The sequence below is a fragment of the Aulonocara stuartgranti genome, assembly GCF_965226115.1.
Source record: "Aulonocara stuartgranti genome assembly, chromosome: 10".
Taxonomy (NCBI): domain Eukaryota; kingdom Metazoa; phylum Chordata; class Actinopteri; order Cichliformes; family Cichlidae; genus Aulonocara; species Aulonocara stuartgranti.
Window position 1 is genome coordinate 15,510,688 of NC_138946.1, and position 18,737 is coordinate 15,529,424.

General features: G+C 41.2%; 1 protein-coding gene across 3 annotated transcripts; it reads left to right on the top strand.

Annotated features, from left to right (window-relative positions):
- Positions 1–21: 21 nt before the first annotated feature.
- On the top strand, positions 22–16,952 carry LOC309715650 (lissencephaly-1 homolog A-like). Of its 3 annotated transcripts, none has more exons than XM_082548931.1 (11): positions 24–199; positions 10,172–10,467; positions 11,989–12,073; positions 12,166–12,240; positions 12,482–12,688; positions 13,791–13,959; positions 14,272–14,374; positions 14,538–14,766; positions 15,196–15,297; positions 15,385–15,541; positions 15,692–16,952. In XM_082548931.1, exons 2-11 carry the CDS (start codon positions 10,436–10,438, stop codon positions 15,763–15,765), a joined length of 1,233 nt encoding a protein of 410 aa, XP_082405057.1. In that variant the 5' UTR covers positions 24–199; positions 10,172–10,435; the 3' UTR covers positions 15,766–16,952. The 3 variants fall into 3 exon arrangements, with proteins under 3 accessions (XP_082405059.1, XP_082405057.1, XP_082405058.1); XM_082548932.1 differs by lacking the exon at positions 24–199 and adding an exon at positions 306–401; XM_082548933.1 differs by lacking the exon at positions 10,172–10,467 and having other exon boundaries at positions 22–199.
- Positions 16,953–18,737: the final 1,785 nt, after the last annotated feature.

An 18,737-nucleotide genomic window follows, 5' to 3' on the forward strand; every position in this document is an offset into this window, starting at 1 on the left:
CATTCATGTGAACGTGCGCGCTCCCGATATCCAACCGCGACCGTTAGCTGGGTCGGGCGAATGCGGTGGTACCAAGAGGAGAAAAATCTGGCCGTCCGTGCCGGGTGATGCGAAAAGTCCCATTATCACATCAAAACCAGGGTATTCCGTCGCATGCTCGGGCCAGGAAAGAAGATATGAGAATGAGATTTGCCTTATGGTAAGTTATTAGTTGTAACAAATGTGTATTTTTGTTTTGGCACTTAGTGAGACTTGTTATTTTGACGACGAATTGCCTGCAGTGTCTGCGCTTTCCCGTTCCAACCTCAAAATGGCGGAGAGGCCGAGAGCTAAGCTAAGTGGCAAAAGTTCGCCCGCATAAGATCATCGACTCGGAGGTTGAACGTTGAGACAGTCTCACGGTGAGGTTATTCAACGCCCCCGAGTGTGACTGGGATTTTTAAAAGCAAGTGTCGCGACTCTCGGACTATGCATGACTTGCATCTGGGCGCTTGTTGTGAACCCTCCCTGTAGATCGAGCTAACGTTAGCTACGCCTATTTATGGAAGTTCGGATGAGCTAACGTGGTGTGCTAGCCGGCTAAGCTAACCTGGGTGCTGTCATATTTCTCACGGTCAGCTGCAAAGGATCTGATGCGGCTGGAAAACGCCTAAATTAAGGTTCTGAATTCTGAAAGTTGAAGCCTTTTGTGTTGTCTCGTATTGGGAATATTGGCAATAACATCCCAAACTTGGGGCTCATACCCTCTCCGCCTTCACATATATCGGGTAGCAGTTATTTTTTGTCAAACAAGCGGCTGGATGTTTTAGCTCTTCGTTGGTGTGGACAGACGCCCTTTGTATATTTTGTTATGTTGACGGTGTGGTGATCCAGGAATCCAGCGTGTGGTTATTAGCGGACTTGGTGCACTTGTCGTGCTAAGCTAACGCTAGCTGGAAAGGGCGTTGCTGAGGCTGTACTGCAACTTTGCCCTTGTGGCCACAGAGGCTTAGAAAGACGTCACCCTATCCAGATTTTAAAACTCGTCTATGATTTGTAATACATGAAGCAGTCTTGGGACATTTGGTAGTTTTCCTCCATATTTAAACCTGCATTTTAGGAATTACATTCAGAGTGGAGTCTGATGGAAAAATACTATGCAGATTTAAATTGCTGTGCACAAAACTGTCTTCTAAGCCCAATTTTGCTAATTGAATCATTATTGATTTGTCTACCAGTTGCTATTGTATAACACGGAACGCGAAGGCCAGTGCTTGTTCATTAGACTGTCCATCTTATAGCGTGAAATTATATTTTATATACTAAGGTAAAGGTTCAATTCAGTGCTACATTTATGCATGCATTTCTGATTTGTTTATAATATGTTTGAGATGCCTGCATCTATTAATATGCAGGTTTTTGTTGTAGTTGTTTGGGTATTTTTGGTACCATTTTTAAGATTGTTAAATAGTTTGGATTTTTTATGTCATGGGCTGTGACTGTTGGCAGCACTTTGGTCGTGAGAATAACTTTTAAGCTGAAGTTCTAGACTAATAGAATAAACTTAAATGACATAATTAAGGAAATCTTAAGTATCAGGGCTTGCAAGTGGAATAAAACAGATTGCTTTGTCATGATGTTTGGTTAGTAAGCAAACATTGCTATATGCTTTAGTCTGTGCAAGAAGGGACTTGTTTGGCCTGAAGGTCATCCATAAGGAGGGGCATTGCTCAGCAGTTTGACACGAACAGAGCAAATACTAATGGGTTTGGTTGGTTTTTGTCACCTTTTTGTTTCATTGGGTCTGCATGTAAACATTGTGAAATTATGTCTTATCTAAATAACAAAACAACATATGCCCCTCTGTCTAGTCATAAACTCAGTCGAGACACGTGTACCCACAGGCTGTACATTTTATCAAGGAGTTAAAAAGGCATGATTAGTTCTGTTTCTAATCTCTGCCTGTAGGCTCTTTTATTATGGTGTATAACTAATAGCTTAAGTGAAGAACCCAAACCTTTCTGGAAGTCTTTATTTTAAACAAATTTCAAACAAACAAATAAAAAAAATGTGATGGTTTAAATTGTCTACAAACCATGCCAAGTCAGTTTTTAGGGTCATGCTTTTGATTCAGCTTATCCAGTGTATTTTATTTTCCTGTTTTATAATGTGCAGTTTTTTTTGTTTTTTTTTTTTTTTTTTTCCCTCTGTCTATACTTTGAAGTTGAAAAAAGGAGTCTTTGGTTGTCTTCCAACACAAAATTACCCAGGATAGAGAATTTAGAGTTTTATTATTCATTGTCAAGCTCCTTTGACTACGATGACCTGGATGACTGAGAACCTTCACAGACATTCATTGTTATAATTTTTTTGTAAATGGTGATTAATTTACTTGGTTGTAAAATAGAATAGATTTTGGTGTGTGAAGTGACGAGAAATAACAGGGAAATGCATAGACGTCTTTTAAGTAGGGCAGCTGAGACGTTGGCCTTAACTGTATTTGGACTAGTCTTGCTCACGTATGTAGTCTCCTTCTGCAAAGTCCTATTTTGAGCCTGTGTAAAATCTTGCCTTATCATTGTAAAGTAGTTTGGTTGATAAGAAGATAGGGAATGTAGGAGTGCCTAGCAGGTTCAGTGAAATTATTCTCATGATTGCATCATTACAATTAGTAATGAATTTCTACACCGCTTAGATAGCGGTGCGATTATTTGACAAGTGCGGTAAGGTCTGGGTCACCTGTGCATGTTGCTTGTTAAACTGAACATAACGCGTATTTGAGTCGGGAGGAGCTGAGGCGTAGCTGACATCACTGCCTGTTATTGTAGTCTTAATGGGGGCTTAGTCATCTTTCACCTTCACGGTTTGAGAGTATTTCATGGGTACATTTGTAGCTCTTGGTGAGAGGCGTGAAGAGCTTTGTGGATAACGATGAGCATCGGGAGCAAGATGGGAGGACATCTCTGTCCTTTTCACTGACTGCTAAATTGAAAGTGTTCGGTATGCTGTGTACACTCTACTGATCGCCTCATGGATAATGTGCCGATGACACCACGTTGGCTTGTTTGTCCATCTAAAGACGTTGGCATTGGTTTAATAATAAAGGTTTAGAGCAATTAAATCACATTGGGCAATATCATAGTATGATTATATTCTTTTTATGTAAATGCACAATCAATTGCTTGCAGAAATCACCAAGTATCTAGAATATAGAAGTGTCATTTCTCAGATATTCTTTAAATCTTCCACAGTCAGTTGCTGGCTGCTGTGACCCATGGCTGCACACCTATGGACAATCACAAGGTTGTTTAATTTGACTTTTCTTTTTAAAGGTTCCTTCTTTCTATAATTGTAAAAAAAAAAAAAAAAAAAGAATCCTGCACTGTAGGAACTGTGTTTTGAAGACAGAAGAAAAGGGACGCTGTCTTTCCCCCTTGTTATTGTAAGCTCAGCCATGAAAAATCAAAATCTTAAATCCTGTGATTATAGGATTGCATAAATGCACTTAACTAATTATTGGGTTGGTTCTTTGAATTGTTCTCTAGCTACTTCTGTGTATCAGACAGTATGAAAAAATGGACCCGCGACCATGAAGTTACCCATTGGTCATTCTGTTATACCTCGAACCAGATCTTGGGAAAAGTGAGGGAGAATAATAGATGGTATAAAAGATGGTCGTATCCACCCACTGAGTTTGGACTACACATTTTGAAGCTTCAGTGTTGGTGCTTTTTCAGCCACCTGGTTTCTTCAAGCCATAAGTTGACATATTTGAATGAGACTATGAAGTTATTATCCAGTGCTACTGAAGTTGGTTAGCAAGCTGCATTCATAAACTTCATGAATTCACACGTAGAGGCTAGTTAGTGGTAGAAATAGAGGTGTGTCTTAAAAAAATGTTGCATAAACAAATGTTGCATAAACATGTTTCTAATAGCTTAATGATTATGTGAATGTTTACAAATGATACAACACCCGGTTTCTAACTAGAAAATAAGCAGTTATGTTCATACACTAATAAGTAGGGGTGCAACGATATTCGTATCGATATTGAACCGTTCGATACAGTGCTTTCGGTTCGGTACGCATATGTATCGAACAATACAACATTTGTAATTTATTTTATCAACTTTCCTTCTGACGATGCTGTCTGTGTTGAGCGCTCAGTGAATCTGCGTTCGACTACTCCGCCTAGGCTGCACTGTCGAGCGCAGATCCACTGAGCGCTCAACACAGACAGCATAGTCAGAAGGAAGAGCGCAGGGCACCTCCCCCACCCTCATTCAGATCTGGCGTTTGGAATTATTTTGGTTTTCATGTGACGTATGACCCTGAAGGTAAGCGAGTCATGGACTAAAGTAAAACAGTATGTTGGATGTGCCATGCAATGCTCAATTACATGGGTGGGAACTAGTGTGTTAGCGCAGTTAGCTCGTTAACGTGTTGGCCGTCTAGCCCCATGCACGGGGCGATCGGCGGTAGCTCGTTAACGGAGATTTGCCGTGTTGTGGTGTTAAAGTCATTTCAACGAGATTAACCTGAAAGCACTAGTGGGAACACAACGAATATGACTGTACATTTACATCATCCTAGTGCAAAGACAAAAACAACAAGCATGCTACTAACTTTAGCCGAGTCATTTAGACAGCTGTTAGCACATGATTCTCCTTATGCTGCTGAGAATATAGCCCAGAAGAAGCGGATAGTATAGCTTTTATTTTGGAAAGAGACATTTCTCTGTAATAAACTCTCTTTTCCAAAGATGCATGATTCCTCAATCAGATACAGGGCTTGCAATATCGCTAGCCTGACGTCCTGGGGCTAGCGATTTTTTTCAGTCGGGCTACCCTGCCCGTCGGGCTATTGTAGGAAGGAAAAATATATGTCAATGCTTTTGCATTCTTTCAGAAATGTAGCTGGGTAATTATGTCATTGGCATCGGTGAGCCACTGTCAATATGTGACATATTGAAATCGCGTTTGAATTTGCGCTTGTTTTTTTGCTTTCACTTTGCAATCGTGCGAACTGTGTATAGAGAGCGACAGCACTGATCTGTGAGTGATGATAATTTGCGCACCAATTCCTCTGACATCGTCTTATTAATCGTTAGCTTACTATGCAAACATGACAAGTGAAATCTCCCGCAGCAAGCTTAAACATGTGAGAGGTTGATCGCGCAGAGAATCGCTGAGCTTATGTGAGTGAGTGTGTAAAAGCATTTCAGTTCTGCTGAGCCAAACAAGACAGGTCAGGGTGAAGAAGTGACAGCCAAAGAAAAGCTTACCACAAAACGGAGAAGTTATGACAAATCAGACTATAAGGCAAAAAGAAAGTGCAGCTTTATGGTTTCATGGACAAAAGAATTTCTGTGGCTGCAATATGACGAGCTAAATAACCAGGGCTGCACAAAAGTGGTCCGCAGGTGCGCATTCGCTGTCAAAATAAAAAACACGCACAAGGGTTAGGGTTAAATTTAAAAACTGTACTTTTGAGTTAAAATATATATTTATAATTTTAATAAATGACAAATTAAAAAGGCATGAACATTTTTTTGTATCGAAAAAATATCGAACCGTGACACCAAAGTATCGAACCGAACCGTGAATTTTGTGTATCGTTGCACCCCTACTAATAAGTGTGTATGGTTTTCCTTTTTTATTTGTTTATATCTTTGTGTAGAAAACTCATTAAAAGAATTTTTGTATTTTATTTTATTTAAAAAAAAAATTTAATTTAAGAGAATGGAAGGTTGCAAACAAATCGCCCCCGCATGAGTTCCTTTTGTCCTAACCTTGTAACTAAACACATTTGCCTCTCAGTGTAATAACTTAGATTTAAAAAGGTGTTTGTGAATTTTATACCGTTCTTCAATTATTATTTATTTGCAATAACTTTTGCCTGTGTGTTCTTTTAAAGTATTTTCTCCTTAATGGTGATGTTCAGAAGTGTCGGGCAGGTGCAGAAGTAACAGAGATTGTCTTGGTTCTGTAATAGATGGAGCATGGTATGTTTGGTCAAATCGCTGTTTTTACACCATGGTGAGAGATGAGAGCAGCTAAAATCATTTGCTCTGTCCTGTCATCTCAGTCAGTCATCATGTTTGCAGGCAGGAGAGAGGAGCTCCTTCTAGGATATTACAGGCTAAATGTTTGCAGTGGTTGAATGCTTCCGTTTTAAGCAGATGCTCATCTGTAAAATATAAATATTATTATGAACAGTTTCCAGTGAGGCACCTTGCAGTTTTCATTTATCTTAAGGCGGTCTAAAGGGTGAAGTGGATGAGAACAATGCAGCAGACTGTGACATAAACAAGGGCAACATGCTCTTATGGTCCTCTGTCAGTGTCTGGGGTTAATCCATGCGCACCTGTGGACCACTTATGTGCACACCAGTGTATATAGTATATCCTATACTCTCTCGCATTTTACATTATATTTGATTTTATTGTATTTTGAGTTTGTATGGCTGTTACCTTGGTCATGTCAAAGAGATTTGATTTCAGTGGGACTTCCATGTAAAATAAAGATAAATGAATACCAAAAATCATTTCTGTGGTTATCGGGACATAAAAACTGCATGCATTGAACCAGTTGTTTAAAAGACTAGTAAATCAAGTGGTCCAAAAGGAAAAAAGTTATACAGTGGAACCCCGACTTACGAATACCCCGTTTCACGAAAAATTCAAGTTACGAAGGCACTGAACGACAGTATTTCTGCCCATGTTACGGCAAAATGCCCGAGTAATGAAATCTGCTGGCTCTGATTGGCTGAGCCTACAATGCCTTCCAAATCATGTGACAACCCCTTGGCTTCCGTACTTGCGCTTCGCGGTTCCACTTGAACGACGTTGTTCTAGTTAGCAATTAGCCTATAGCCTATCGTTCAGCATCGCCTCACTCAAAACGCGCAATGGGTGCTTCGACTTACAAAGATTTTCGAGTTACGAAAGACCCTCGGGAACAGATTAATTTCGTAAGTCGGGGTTCCACTGTACTAAATTGCGCCTTTAAGTAGGGCTGCTCAATTAATCGAATTTTAATCACGATTACGATCTGGGCTTTCAACGATCATTAAAAATGACTGAGCCGATTATTAGCCCCTCCCTCATTTATCCGCGACACCTTAAAGGCCGGTCCGTGAAAATATTGTCGGGCGCAAAAAAGGTTGGAGACCGCTGATTAAGAGGACCCGAGGGAAGCCCGGAAAGCTAAGCAGAAGTTATTTGGAGAGGAGAGTGACTGCCGCTGGTTGAAAAGAGAGGTAAAAAAACTTCAGTGGTGTTGCACACTATTTTATATTATTTTTTAAAGTCATTGTTAACCCTTTAAAGCCGGTCAGAGCAGCACGCTCCGTGTTGTCTAACTATTTTTAAATCCCTGTAGAACCGGAACCGCGTAAGCTAGCGCAATAATTTGTTTTGCATATGAAACCAGAGGAGTTGTACTTACATCTGATGCCATCAGCTTGTCCTCGGTCGCAGTTTCCTTCCACATAAAGCTTTGCAAAAACTGCATAAAAAGCTCTTGCAGGAACAAAAACACAATATTCCAGAAACACGCTTTGCCGTTCCTATCAGCTGTTCGTAACACTTCCCACAGTGAAACAGACGTCAGCGCGAACTGTATGTCCGCCATTTCCTGGCCGAAACCGGAAGTGACGTCATTTTCGCGGAAATTGTAGTTTTTTACTTGTAGGCCTTAAAAGCCTATACTGGTCATGTTTGACCTTTCTGAATAGTTGCTGGGATGCTTAGAACTCAAATTGCACTGCTGGAAATAGTTTATTTTGATGCACATGCTGTTTTCTTTGCAAATTTGCATCATAGGATTGTTTTTTCGTTTTTCCTGCAGTATATAAAAATTGGTGTATCTCCAAAATAAAACTATGAATACACTCAAAATAAATTTCCTGTTGTTGTAAACTATTTTTTGCAACTTTTTTGTATTTAAAGTTTTGAGGGATAAACCTCTTAAATTTCTCCAAGTAGAAATACATGTAAAAAACAAAAACGATTTTCAATTTTTTTGTAGTTTATTGCACTTTTTTGCAATTAATGTAGTTACTATGGACTTAATGCATACATATTATTAAAATATGGGCTATAACAGTTGCATAGCAAATTGAAATGCTCCCACAAACGGCACTACAACATGTAAAAAAAATAATATGAGCTCTGGCGGACTTGGTTCTATAGTAGGTCTTAAAGGGTTAAATAAATATCGTCAAATAATCGCGATCTCAATTTCAGTGAAAATAATCGTGATCATCATTTTTGCCATAATCGAGCAGCCCTACCTTTAAGATTAGCATTCTGTAAAAGTCAAATTGCATTTGTTACTGTGTGTGCGTTCCACCTTTGTAGGTCAACGTCCACGCGCATGTGCAGAACACATTGCTTTGTATAATCAATCAGTCATGTTCTACATCAGAATACTGCAGAACAGCATTCATTAACACAGTTATCACCTATAAGCTATCTTTTTTGTTGTTGTTGTTTTCAACTCCCCATCACAGAGAGGGAACAGTGCCATCGGAACATCTTAATAACAGGAAAAATTAGAGTAATTTGATTAACAAACCAGTAGTGGTGCAACGGATCATGGTTGATCCGTAATCCGAACCGATCCCACTCCACAGTTCAGCACGCACGTGATCCGAAGATTCGAAAAAGAAGAAAAAAGTATGTGTATGGTGCACGTGATCAGTCTGTCAAGCGATAGCTATGGTCAGCGCTAGCGGTCCAAGTGGAGGAGCAGAGGAGTTTGCGGTATTTAAGCAGTCCTTTGCTGCCCAGTCCGACCGGGCTAAAGCTATTACAAAAGCTATTGGGGTGTTTAGCTGCAGACGGGAGGCCGTATTCTGTTGTGCAAAACAGGGGGTTTAAACTAGTCAATGCGCTAGTTGACGCATTGACGCCGTGCAGCCCCACGCACGGGGCGATCCGCGGTAACTAGTTAACACGTTAATGCAGTTATGGCATTAACGTCATCTTAACGAGATTTACACTGACAGCACTAGTTTAAACTATGATGAACGTGCTTGAGCCACGCTATGATATCCCGTCGCGCGTCCACTTCAGTGACAAGATCGCTCCAAGCATGTATGAGCAGGAAAAGTTTAAAGTTACTTGACCGCTCATTAAATCACAGCGAGGAATGAGTCTTGAGTTGAATGTTTTTTAATAGGCAAAAAGTACTTAAATAAGTAAATGGCGACTTAAATTTTTGTCTTTTTTTTTTTTTGCTGATTCGAAAATTGATAGAATAGAATTAAACTTTATTGTCATTACACATGCACAGGTACAGGGCAACGAAATGCAGTTTGCATCCATCCAAAAGTGCTTTAGTGATATAGATATATTACAATATATATTAGCAATAATATAGATATGTGAGTATATTACAGAAATGGGTCTATTATGGTATGTTATAATGTACACGGTATGAAGTATGTTGTGAATATTCTATAACTATAAGTATGTACAGGCTGTAGTGAGTACAAGCTATGAACAGGATATAAATATGAAAAACTATACAGAATATGAAATAAATAACTTTACAGAAATCTGAGATATACAGCTATACAGAAATGGGAACTATGCAAGTTGTAAACAGTTGTAGGATTAAAAATGATCGAATGTACAGAATGATTATTTACACAGAGCTATACAGTAGTGCAGTTAAGATAAGTGAGATATGTGGATAATTTCTACAGAGGCTATATAAAGTGCTAGTGGTTGTGAGTGGTGGTTCAGTCCATGTTATTATTGTGTGTTTGAGGGTACAGTTGTCCATTGTGGGTGTGTGTCTGTTCAGTCCATGTGTTAACGTGGGTCAGATGTCAGGAGGCAGAGTGGAGGCATCCAATCTGTGATGAAAAAAAACGTGATCTGATCCGATCCGAACCGTGAGACTTTTGATCCGTTGCACCACTACAAACAGCAGGATTTCAACATCTAGCTGCTCACATTCCTATTCTGGAATCACAAATAAAATCTGCTTTAAAAAAAATACTGGAAAGTTTGTTGGCTCCAAAATGTGGTGTTGAAAAGTTTCATATTCTTTTACCACTGACTTTACTGTTGGAGAATTCTTCTAGATTGTAATTCATGTGTCCCATGTTTCTGTATGTCTGAATACTGCATATATGTATGTTTAATCCACTGCTCTTCACCCTCTCCTCTGTTCATCAGGTGATGGGCTCATCTGTTCAGTGAGACAGATTTGGACCTTTGGGAGAACTCGTGGAACCTGATTCTGACATTTGGGTGACGGCAGTATCTCCAGATCATCTTGCTCTGCCCGGCACCTTTACTTTCCCCACCTTTGCACCCCTGGAGGAGAAAGTTCTGAGGGATCGGGCACCTCACCACCAGACACTTACGAGCCAGACTTCCCCCTCCCCTCCCACATCACCTCATCCTCACCTCCCTGAGAGGGAGTGAACAGCAGCCACCATGGTGCTGTCACAGAGACAAAGAGATGAACTGTGAGTGCCCTGATGTAAATGTGTGGGAATGCAGCCTTCTTAAACATACAAACAAGAATGGACATGTAAACTGACAGGACTTGAGGAGAGGGAGGGGGGCACTTTCTATAAATGAGCCTTTTTTTTTTTCTTTTTTTTTTTTGTAAATTTTGTATTTTCTAGTCCTGATACAAAACGCTGCCTTACAAGAACGTATTGTAGGAAGTGTAAAGAGATGTGAGCTTTATGGTGCTTCACTTGTTAGCTGCTTGGTGAATATTTCATAACCCCGCATGACAGGAGCAAATAAATGAGTGGGGTGTGCCAGGAGGAGGAACTTAACAAAGTGATGGCTGTTTAATGTGGGCAGCCTTCTTCCGTGGTGAATGACTGGCTGATCTCACAGTCCAGACAATACAAAAAGTATATTTTTAAACATGTTTTAGGAGTTTAACTCACCATTGGACTGCAAAATGTAGAACGTTGGGAAAAAAAACCCAAAAAAAACAGGTTTGATCATGGCTGGTTTAACTCATGAAAAACCCCTATGCTTATTAAGTTAAGTGGGCGACCCATATACCATAACACCAACACAGAGGCTCAGGTTTGAATCTGGCCCAAGAGTACTTACTGTGCAGGGGGTTTGTTTTGTTGTTGTTGTTGTTGTTTTTTTGTTGTTGTTTGTTTGTTTTCTGTCCCCCACTGGTCTTTCTCCCAGCTTTTCTGTCTTCTCTTTGCTGTCTTGTTGCAATAAAGGTCTGAAATACCCCGAAACGAAGAAATCAGTGGAAATCCTGTTGAAAAGCAATAGCAGACAGGATTTATAAGACATTCGAAGTAGCCCCAAAGCTGCAGCCTAAATTTAGCTCACTTACTCATGAAATATTCACCCCTCATCTTATAAAAGAGCCCTTACAATCATTTATATAACTCTGTATGTGTGTATTTGCATGCTCGCTATGCGTTTCCATGTGCTTGTGGGTTGTGGGCTTCGTGTCATCCACACTTGGTGTTCAGGACTCTTTCTGTGCCAAGTCTTTGGTTTCCATAGCAGCACAAAACACAGTTTCCCAGTGATCGGATCCTTACGTTTTGTTTTCTTCAATGAAGGGTTAGAATTTCCTCTGACACTTGCTCAAACTGCCCGACTTTTAAGGGGAGGGGAACTGTGAAACTTGAATCCCAAAGCCCCCATCATAAGACGGGGTGCACTCTGCCCTCTTTCAAGAACCAGAATTTCGGTTGGGGTAGACTTGCTACTTAATAAATGTCGACATCACCTTGACTTTATTGACATGTGTTTGATTTGGCACAACTGCCCTCAGTTCATGTTTGTCACGTAAGATTAGAAATGTTAGTGATATATGATACAATATACTTAATTTTCCTCTCGCAGAAATTTGCTTTGGACTCTAGTGGTTTCACAGAAACTGCATTTCCAAAGAGTTGGTTAAATCTTGAGATGAACCTTTAAACAAAACAAAAAAAAAATGACTGTGGTGTTGTAATTTTTTTATTTTTTTTTTATTTTTTTTTCGTCAGAAACCGGGCCATAGCTGACTATCTTCGTTCCAATGGCTACGAGGAGGCGTATTCCACTTTCAAGAAAGAGGCAGAGTTAGATATGGTATGACGAGGTTGATGCACAGAAATGACCAAAAAGTTGCACATGTAATTTTAATGAGGGGGAACATTTGTTGTCTTTTACTTGGTTCACAGAATGAAGAAGTAGATAAGAAGTATGCAGGGCTGTTGGAAAAGAAGTGGACCTCGGTTATCAGATTACAGAAGAAGGTAACAAATGAAAACACGTTTGAGATTAGCTGTACATTTTTAACATGGCGGAATAAACTTGCAAGCACAATGCAATATGTAAAGTGATAACTGCGTTTAGCCATGGCCCCCTGTACAAAGAAGCTATAGGTAAAGCGAGTTTTATTTGCATTAATGAATTTGAAAACTTTTTTTTGTTTATTGGGATAAGTGTTGTCTCACTGGATTTCTTAACCTGTTGCTTTTCCTTGCTTTACTTCAGGTGATGGAATTGGAGTCAAAATTGAATGAGGCTAAAGAGGAGATGACACACGGAGGGTCTGTGGGCCAGAAGCGCGACCCCAAGGAGTGGATCCCTCGCCCCCCAGAGAGATACGCCTTGAGTGGGCACCGTGCTCCGGTCACGCGTGTTATATTCCACCCCGTGTTTTCGGTCATGGTCACAGCTTCTGAGGATGCTACCATTAAGGTTTGCATCTGTATTGCCAGACAACATTTGCATACTGTTAAAATATTAGTAAATACAGTCAGTTGCATTTGAACCTTGCTTACAAATCCTGCATGCAGTTCATTCATTTTATGGTTAGTTAAGTCCTTACATTTCTATCACAGTTTGAGAAAACAAGTTTAGAGGAGAGCCTTTACATTGTAGATATGGGCAGTGTGAAGGTGTAGTTTCCATACTGAAAAATAGAACGTCTCCTTTTTCACCATATCAAAGTGGAGAATTAACAGCTGTATCGCCCATTCACACATTTGTCCATCTTCTTCTGCTTATTTAATTCAAGGTCACTGAGGGGCTGGAACCTGTCCTACCTGTCACTCTGATACATTATGCATTCATTTGTCTGTCATAAGTTGCTGCTGTCTTTTTTTTCCCTTCTTGTTCACATCACATTTTGTTCACATCTTTGAAATGCCTTATCTGAAGTCAGTTATACTCTTTTGAAAATGTCTCTCTGAGGAATTTCAAATCAGTGGTGTCTGTGTTGAGCAGCATTTCATGAGCAAAATCAGGGAGACTGTTGCAGCACAGCGAATCCTCTGCAGCTCTGACCCTTTAGATCAAAGCCGTACTGCAGATCTGAGGCTGCTCTCCCTTTTTATCCTCTGCGTTTCGGCTTCAGCACACTTCCCCCTCCATCCTCCTCCCTTCATCCTCCTCCCTCCTTCGCTGTTTTATTTTTTTCTGCTTTGTCACTGCTCATCTATGTGGAGATGGGGTGATGCTTGTGTTGTCAGAGGGAGCACTCCCAGAGCACAGCACTGGGAAATGTGCAAATCTTTTTCTTTCCAACGTCAAAGTTCATTCTTGTTTTAATGAATTTAACTGACACTGTGGTAGTAAATTGCATACTTTTTAATTAGGCTGAAATGTTTTCTGTTTTTAGTATTTTTGTTACATTTTGTAACCCAACCCTGTGTCATGATTCTGTCCAATAATGACCAATTTAATCACTTTTGATTAAATACACATGCACTTTTGTGTGCATGTGTTTTTAGGTTCGATATTAAGTTCTTCTTGATGATTGTGGACTGGCGTTCCTCACTGCCTGCATCTGTAATTTTAGGTGTGGGACTATGAAGCAGGGGACTTTGAGCGAACCCTCAAAGGCCACACAGACTCTGTGCAGGACATCTCCTTTGACCAGTCAGGAAAACTTCTGGCTTCATGTTCAGCTGATATGAGCATCAAACTTTGGGATTTTCAGGGCTTTGAGTGCATTCGAACAATGCATGGTAAGAAATATTTACAAAACACCGCCTGCAAAGGCTTTTAAGTTACACCATCGTAACTTGTGTTACACAGTATTTTTTTTTAATCTTACTGTAATTATATTTAAATATGTGAGTATTTCTGAGAGAGAATTTTGTTAACACAACAGACAACAGAAAGTTCTGGTTTAATCTGGGCCTTGTGGCCTGAGGCTTGTCATTCATTTTGGGAGAAAAGTAGTCTTATTTTAGAGATCTTACACATTGATGGTCTTATTTGGGAAGTATCTGCCTTATTAAGAGCAGACCAACTAATCTTTTGACTTTGTCCTACAGGCCACGATCACAATGTGTCATCTGTAGCTATTATGCCAAATGGTGACCATATAGTATCTGCCTCCAGAGATAAGACTATCAAGATGTGGGAGGTGGCCACTGGGTAAGTGAGACAGAGGCATGTTTTACGGTCTTAAACTAGATTTAAAGTTAACTTTAAACATTTCATTCTTTATTCCAACAATGCTGTTTTAGCCCTCTGTAGTAATGCATTTAGGATAAGTTGAACATGCTCTCTGTAGATCACCTTGTACTTTCTTCTGTAGGTACTGTGTGAAGACATTTACAGGCCATAGGGAGTGGGTGAGGATGGTGCGTCCCAATCAGGACGGCTCGTTGATTGCCAGCTGCTCCAATGACCAGACGGTGCGCGTCTGGGTGGTTGCCTCAAAGGAGTGCAAAGCTGAGTTGCGGGAACACGAACATGTGGTAGAGTGCATCGCTTGGGCCCCCGACAGCGCTCATCCCACCATCCTAGAAGCTACAGGCTCAGAGGTGAATATGGCAGCTGCAGGACCCAGGAGGATGTTTATGTACATTGGGTTCTATGAAAGTGTCTGCCTCAGTAGCAGCGCAGTTACTGTAATAAACCACTTTACTTTGGTGTGGTAAAGCAGGGTTTTGTAAATAAGAAGGAATTAATGATTCAGACAACCTCTCTTATGAGTTACTACATAATTATTCTAGTGAATAGTGTAGAATTATTGCCCTCATTTACAATTTGAGCACTCTGCAAAAACATTCAGTAGGCTCAGACTGACTCACAGAGCAGCGTAATCCTGCCTTAAATCATGTTGTCATAGCTGAAAAATGATCTCTTCATATCTTAGAAGGAATCTTTACACATACCAAACTTCACTGTCATCTTTGCTGCAACCAAACACTGTTTCTAATGGCCTCGTCCTATCTCTGTCTTTGTGATAGAATAAGAAGAGTGGAAAACCTGGGCCTTTCCTGCTCTCTGGCTCCAGAGATAAAACGATCAAGATGTGGGATGTGAGCATCGGGATCTGCCTCATGACTCTGGTGAGTAACGGAAGTGTCAGTCCCAGTGTCGCTGCACAGTGGGTGAATAGTGAGGAGTGTGGTAGCTAATCGGTCTTGTGTCTGCAGGTGGGACATGACAACTGGGTGCGCGGGATATTGTTTCACCCTGGAGGAAGATTCATAGTAAGCTGTGCTGATGACAAGACCATTAGGATCTGGGACTACAAGAACAAACGCTGCATGAAGACCTTGAGTGCCCACGAACACTTTGTTACCTCTCTTGGTGAGACGCACTTTTTAAAAATAAATAACATATGACAAAAGATGAAGCTGTCTGTATTTGAAGCTCTGTAACCTGAGCTGGAGCTGATGCTCACTCTGTGATGTGTGAACTTGTTGAATGTGTCTGAGCAGATGTTTCCCTCTCTTGCAGATTTCCACAAGACTGCTCCCTACGTGGTGACGGGCAGTGTCGATCAGACAGTCAAAGTGTGGGAGTGCCGCTGAGATTGCCTCAATCACCCCCAACCTCCACCCCTAAAGCCCAACCCTGTCCTGCACCCTCTTCCTTGTGCCCACCCCCAACCCTCTGCACTTCAAACCATAGTAGACCAAGGCCGCTTTCCCCTCTCCTCGCTGCCCCCCCCCCCCCCCCCCCCCTCTCCTCCCCTACATCGGTCCAGCCCTATTAAGATGACTATTGTCCTTTTGTGTAAATTATTCTGGATGTAGGGTACGCTTAATAAATGTCACGCAATCTCTGACACATAAACACACTCAAAAAAAACCAATAAGAAGTATCCTTGCATGGTTAATTCAACAAAAAAAATTTAAATTTGCATACCGTTCTCATGACTTCCCGTCGGGTCAAAGGGTAAATATCTGTGTGCTGGCTTAGGTGGGTTCTGGTTAACAGTGCACGAATACCAATAGCACCTCTTTGTTGGAGGGGTTTAGTTTAATTTTGTTTTACTCCATGCCTCCATTGTTGTGGTCTGTCACTGTGTGGTTGGTGATGGAGAAAGTGTGAGGGAGGTGGGGAAAAGTGGAGCCTGTCCAGGAGACGGCGCTGACAATGAAGATGAAAAACTGAAGCAGGCTGCGGCTCCCTAGATGAATCTCATGAGTTTTGTTTTTTTGTGCAAGTGCACATGTACATGTGTGTTTACGTCGTGTGAGTGTGCGTGTGTGTTTGTATGTCACGACAGGAGAATCTCTCCAGCGTCTCTGCTCTGATGGTCAGAGGAGAGAGAGGAGGCAGTTTCTCACCCGCTGTGTTCATTCATGCCGCTTTCATCTCTTTTAACAAACTTGCTTTCTAGTAGACACTCACAGGACCTTAATGATCCATAAGCTGCTGAGAGCACAGGCACACAGCCCATAGCGAGAAGTGTGTTTAACAGAGGAAAATAAGCCGGCTCACCTTTTTCTTCCTGAGGTTTGTGCGCGTGTGTACGTCGCCCTGGAGAAATCGCCCAGTGCCCTCTTTTTTGCTCGCTATCTCTGCCTTGTTAACCCACTGAGGGCTCCTTCACACAGGGTTTTCATTCTGCTTTCTGTGGTCTCACTGCTCTCTTTACACACACACACAAACACACAAACACTCACAAATGCACATACACGCACAGTAAAAGTTGTGTATCAATATATCTGGATGTCATTGTTTGCAACATAATAAAATTCTGTAAATATAACTTGCCCGTGTGTGTGCTTTCTTTGAGGAGGAGGAACAAGAACTCAAAGAGCAAGTTTGGATGCTTCAGCACATTATTCAGTCCGTTTGATATTAAAGGCATCTGATTGGATGCTGCAACTGCTGCACTTGTTGCTTTTAATAGTCAAAAAAAGCGGGCTAGTCTGCATGTCAAAGTAAGAGCTTTGTAGTCTGTGTGCTGAAGAGGCGTTTAAGTGCTTTCTTGATAGGATTTTAATTGATTTAACACAAATAACCAATTGTGTGGAGACTTGTTTGTGCTATTGGTTTTATTTGTAACATACGCGTCATTTAATCCGAAAAGTATTTTGGCTCTTGGAGAGCAGTTGGTGCTTGTAAATCGGCAAGCACTAAACATTGTCAGCTTAGATTTTAAAGCCTGTCTGCTAACTTTAGGTCGCCAGACTAAAATCTTAAGAAAGAAATGGGTCAGTCGAGGAAAAACTGCAGCTGTAGACAGCCAGTATTATTTATGTATAACTATCAGGCTCAGGAGCACTGATGTTAGTCTGACGCTACAGTGCAGCCTCTTCAGGGCGACTTCCATCCAGTGAGGAGGTCATATAGTCACTGTTGCTGATGCAAATAGAAGGAATGGATCAATCTCGAGTATTTTCTTTAATGAAAGATAAGATGAGAGACACAAAATGTGATTTAAAAACGAGATGTTTGGGTGCTGTGTGTGTGTAAAGTAGTTTAAAGTCCAGTTCTTTACACTGAAGAGTTCAGGGCCTTTTTTTTTTTTTTTAAATCAATTATGTACGGCACCTCAGCCTACTTCTGTGCTCTCTCACACACACCTGCTCACTCACCCACACAGCAATTACTCTTCCTCTGCGCCTCCTGGTATCCTAGCAACAGTTACCTGGATGGCAAGAGCAAACCACCACACCTTGCTCTGTCCTGCAGACCTGTGAGGGTACTCAAATACTGCTAGCTATAGAGGACTGCAAAGGGTAGGTGCAAATGCCAAAATGGGGATTGATCACTGCACGAGTTCGTGCAGTGATTGTGTCTTCGTGGGATTTAATGAAAGAATAATGAAACCTGTCTCAGTCTGAAACTGGCGTTTCTCAAAAGAGGCACTGGAGTAGAAACACTGGCCTACATCCGCCCCACCACCTCTCTCTCATATATGGCTTTTGCCCGCTTTCTCCCTCGTGCAAGCTGAATACTTCATGAGATGGTTAGAAGAAGGGAGACGGGGGAGAAGGCTCACTTTCTCATTTATATTGCTTCTAGGTCACCCATTTCTACATAGTTCTGTAACGAGACTTGATATGGATTCATGGCACAGACAGAGACAGTGAGCTGCAGGGAGCTGTGAGCCAGCATCGATTTAAATAAGCTGGCATGATAAGAAAGTGCGGAGAGGTTTCAAGGTCAGTGTACAACACAGACACGTCAGATGCTGCAGTATTGATTCAACCACGGAGAAGTAAACTGCATTTGTCTGCATTTGAAGATCTCCGCACTCGTGTAATTTATAGGTTTCTGTGTCAGCTCAGTGTAGCTTAGATGAATCCCCTTTTAGTTTACGTGACCGGTGTTATAATCCCTGCAATGCCCGGTGAGAGCGTTCGGGAAAGCTTCAGAAATGGATATGTTACAGGATGTGGCGCCCTCTGGTGGTAGCATACATGAGGAGGCGAAAACTGCTGCCTCCCAGCACTTTGCAGCAGCAAGTAAGCAGGGGACACATAAATGTAATGGAAAACGGAAATAGAATAACTTTTAAAGGTTGTTTTTGTCTTCACAACGACAA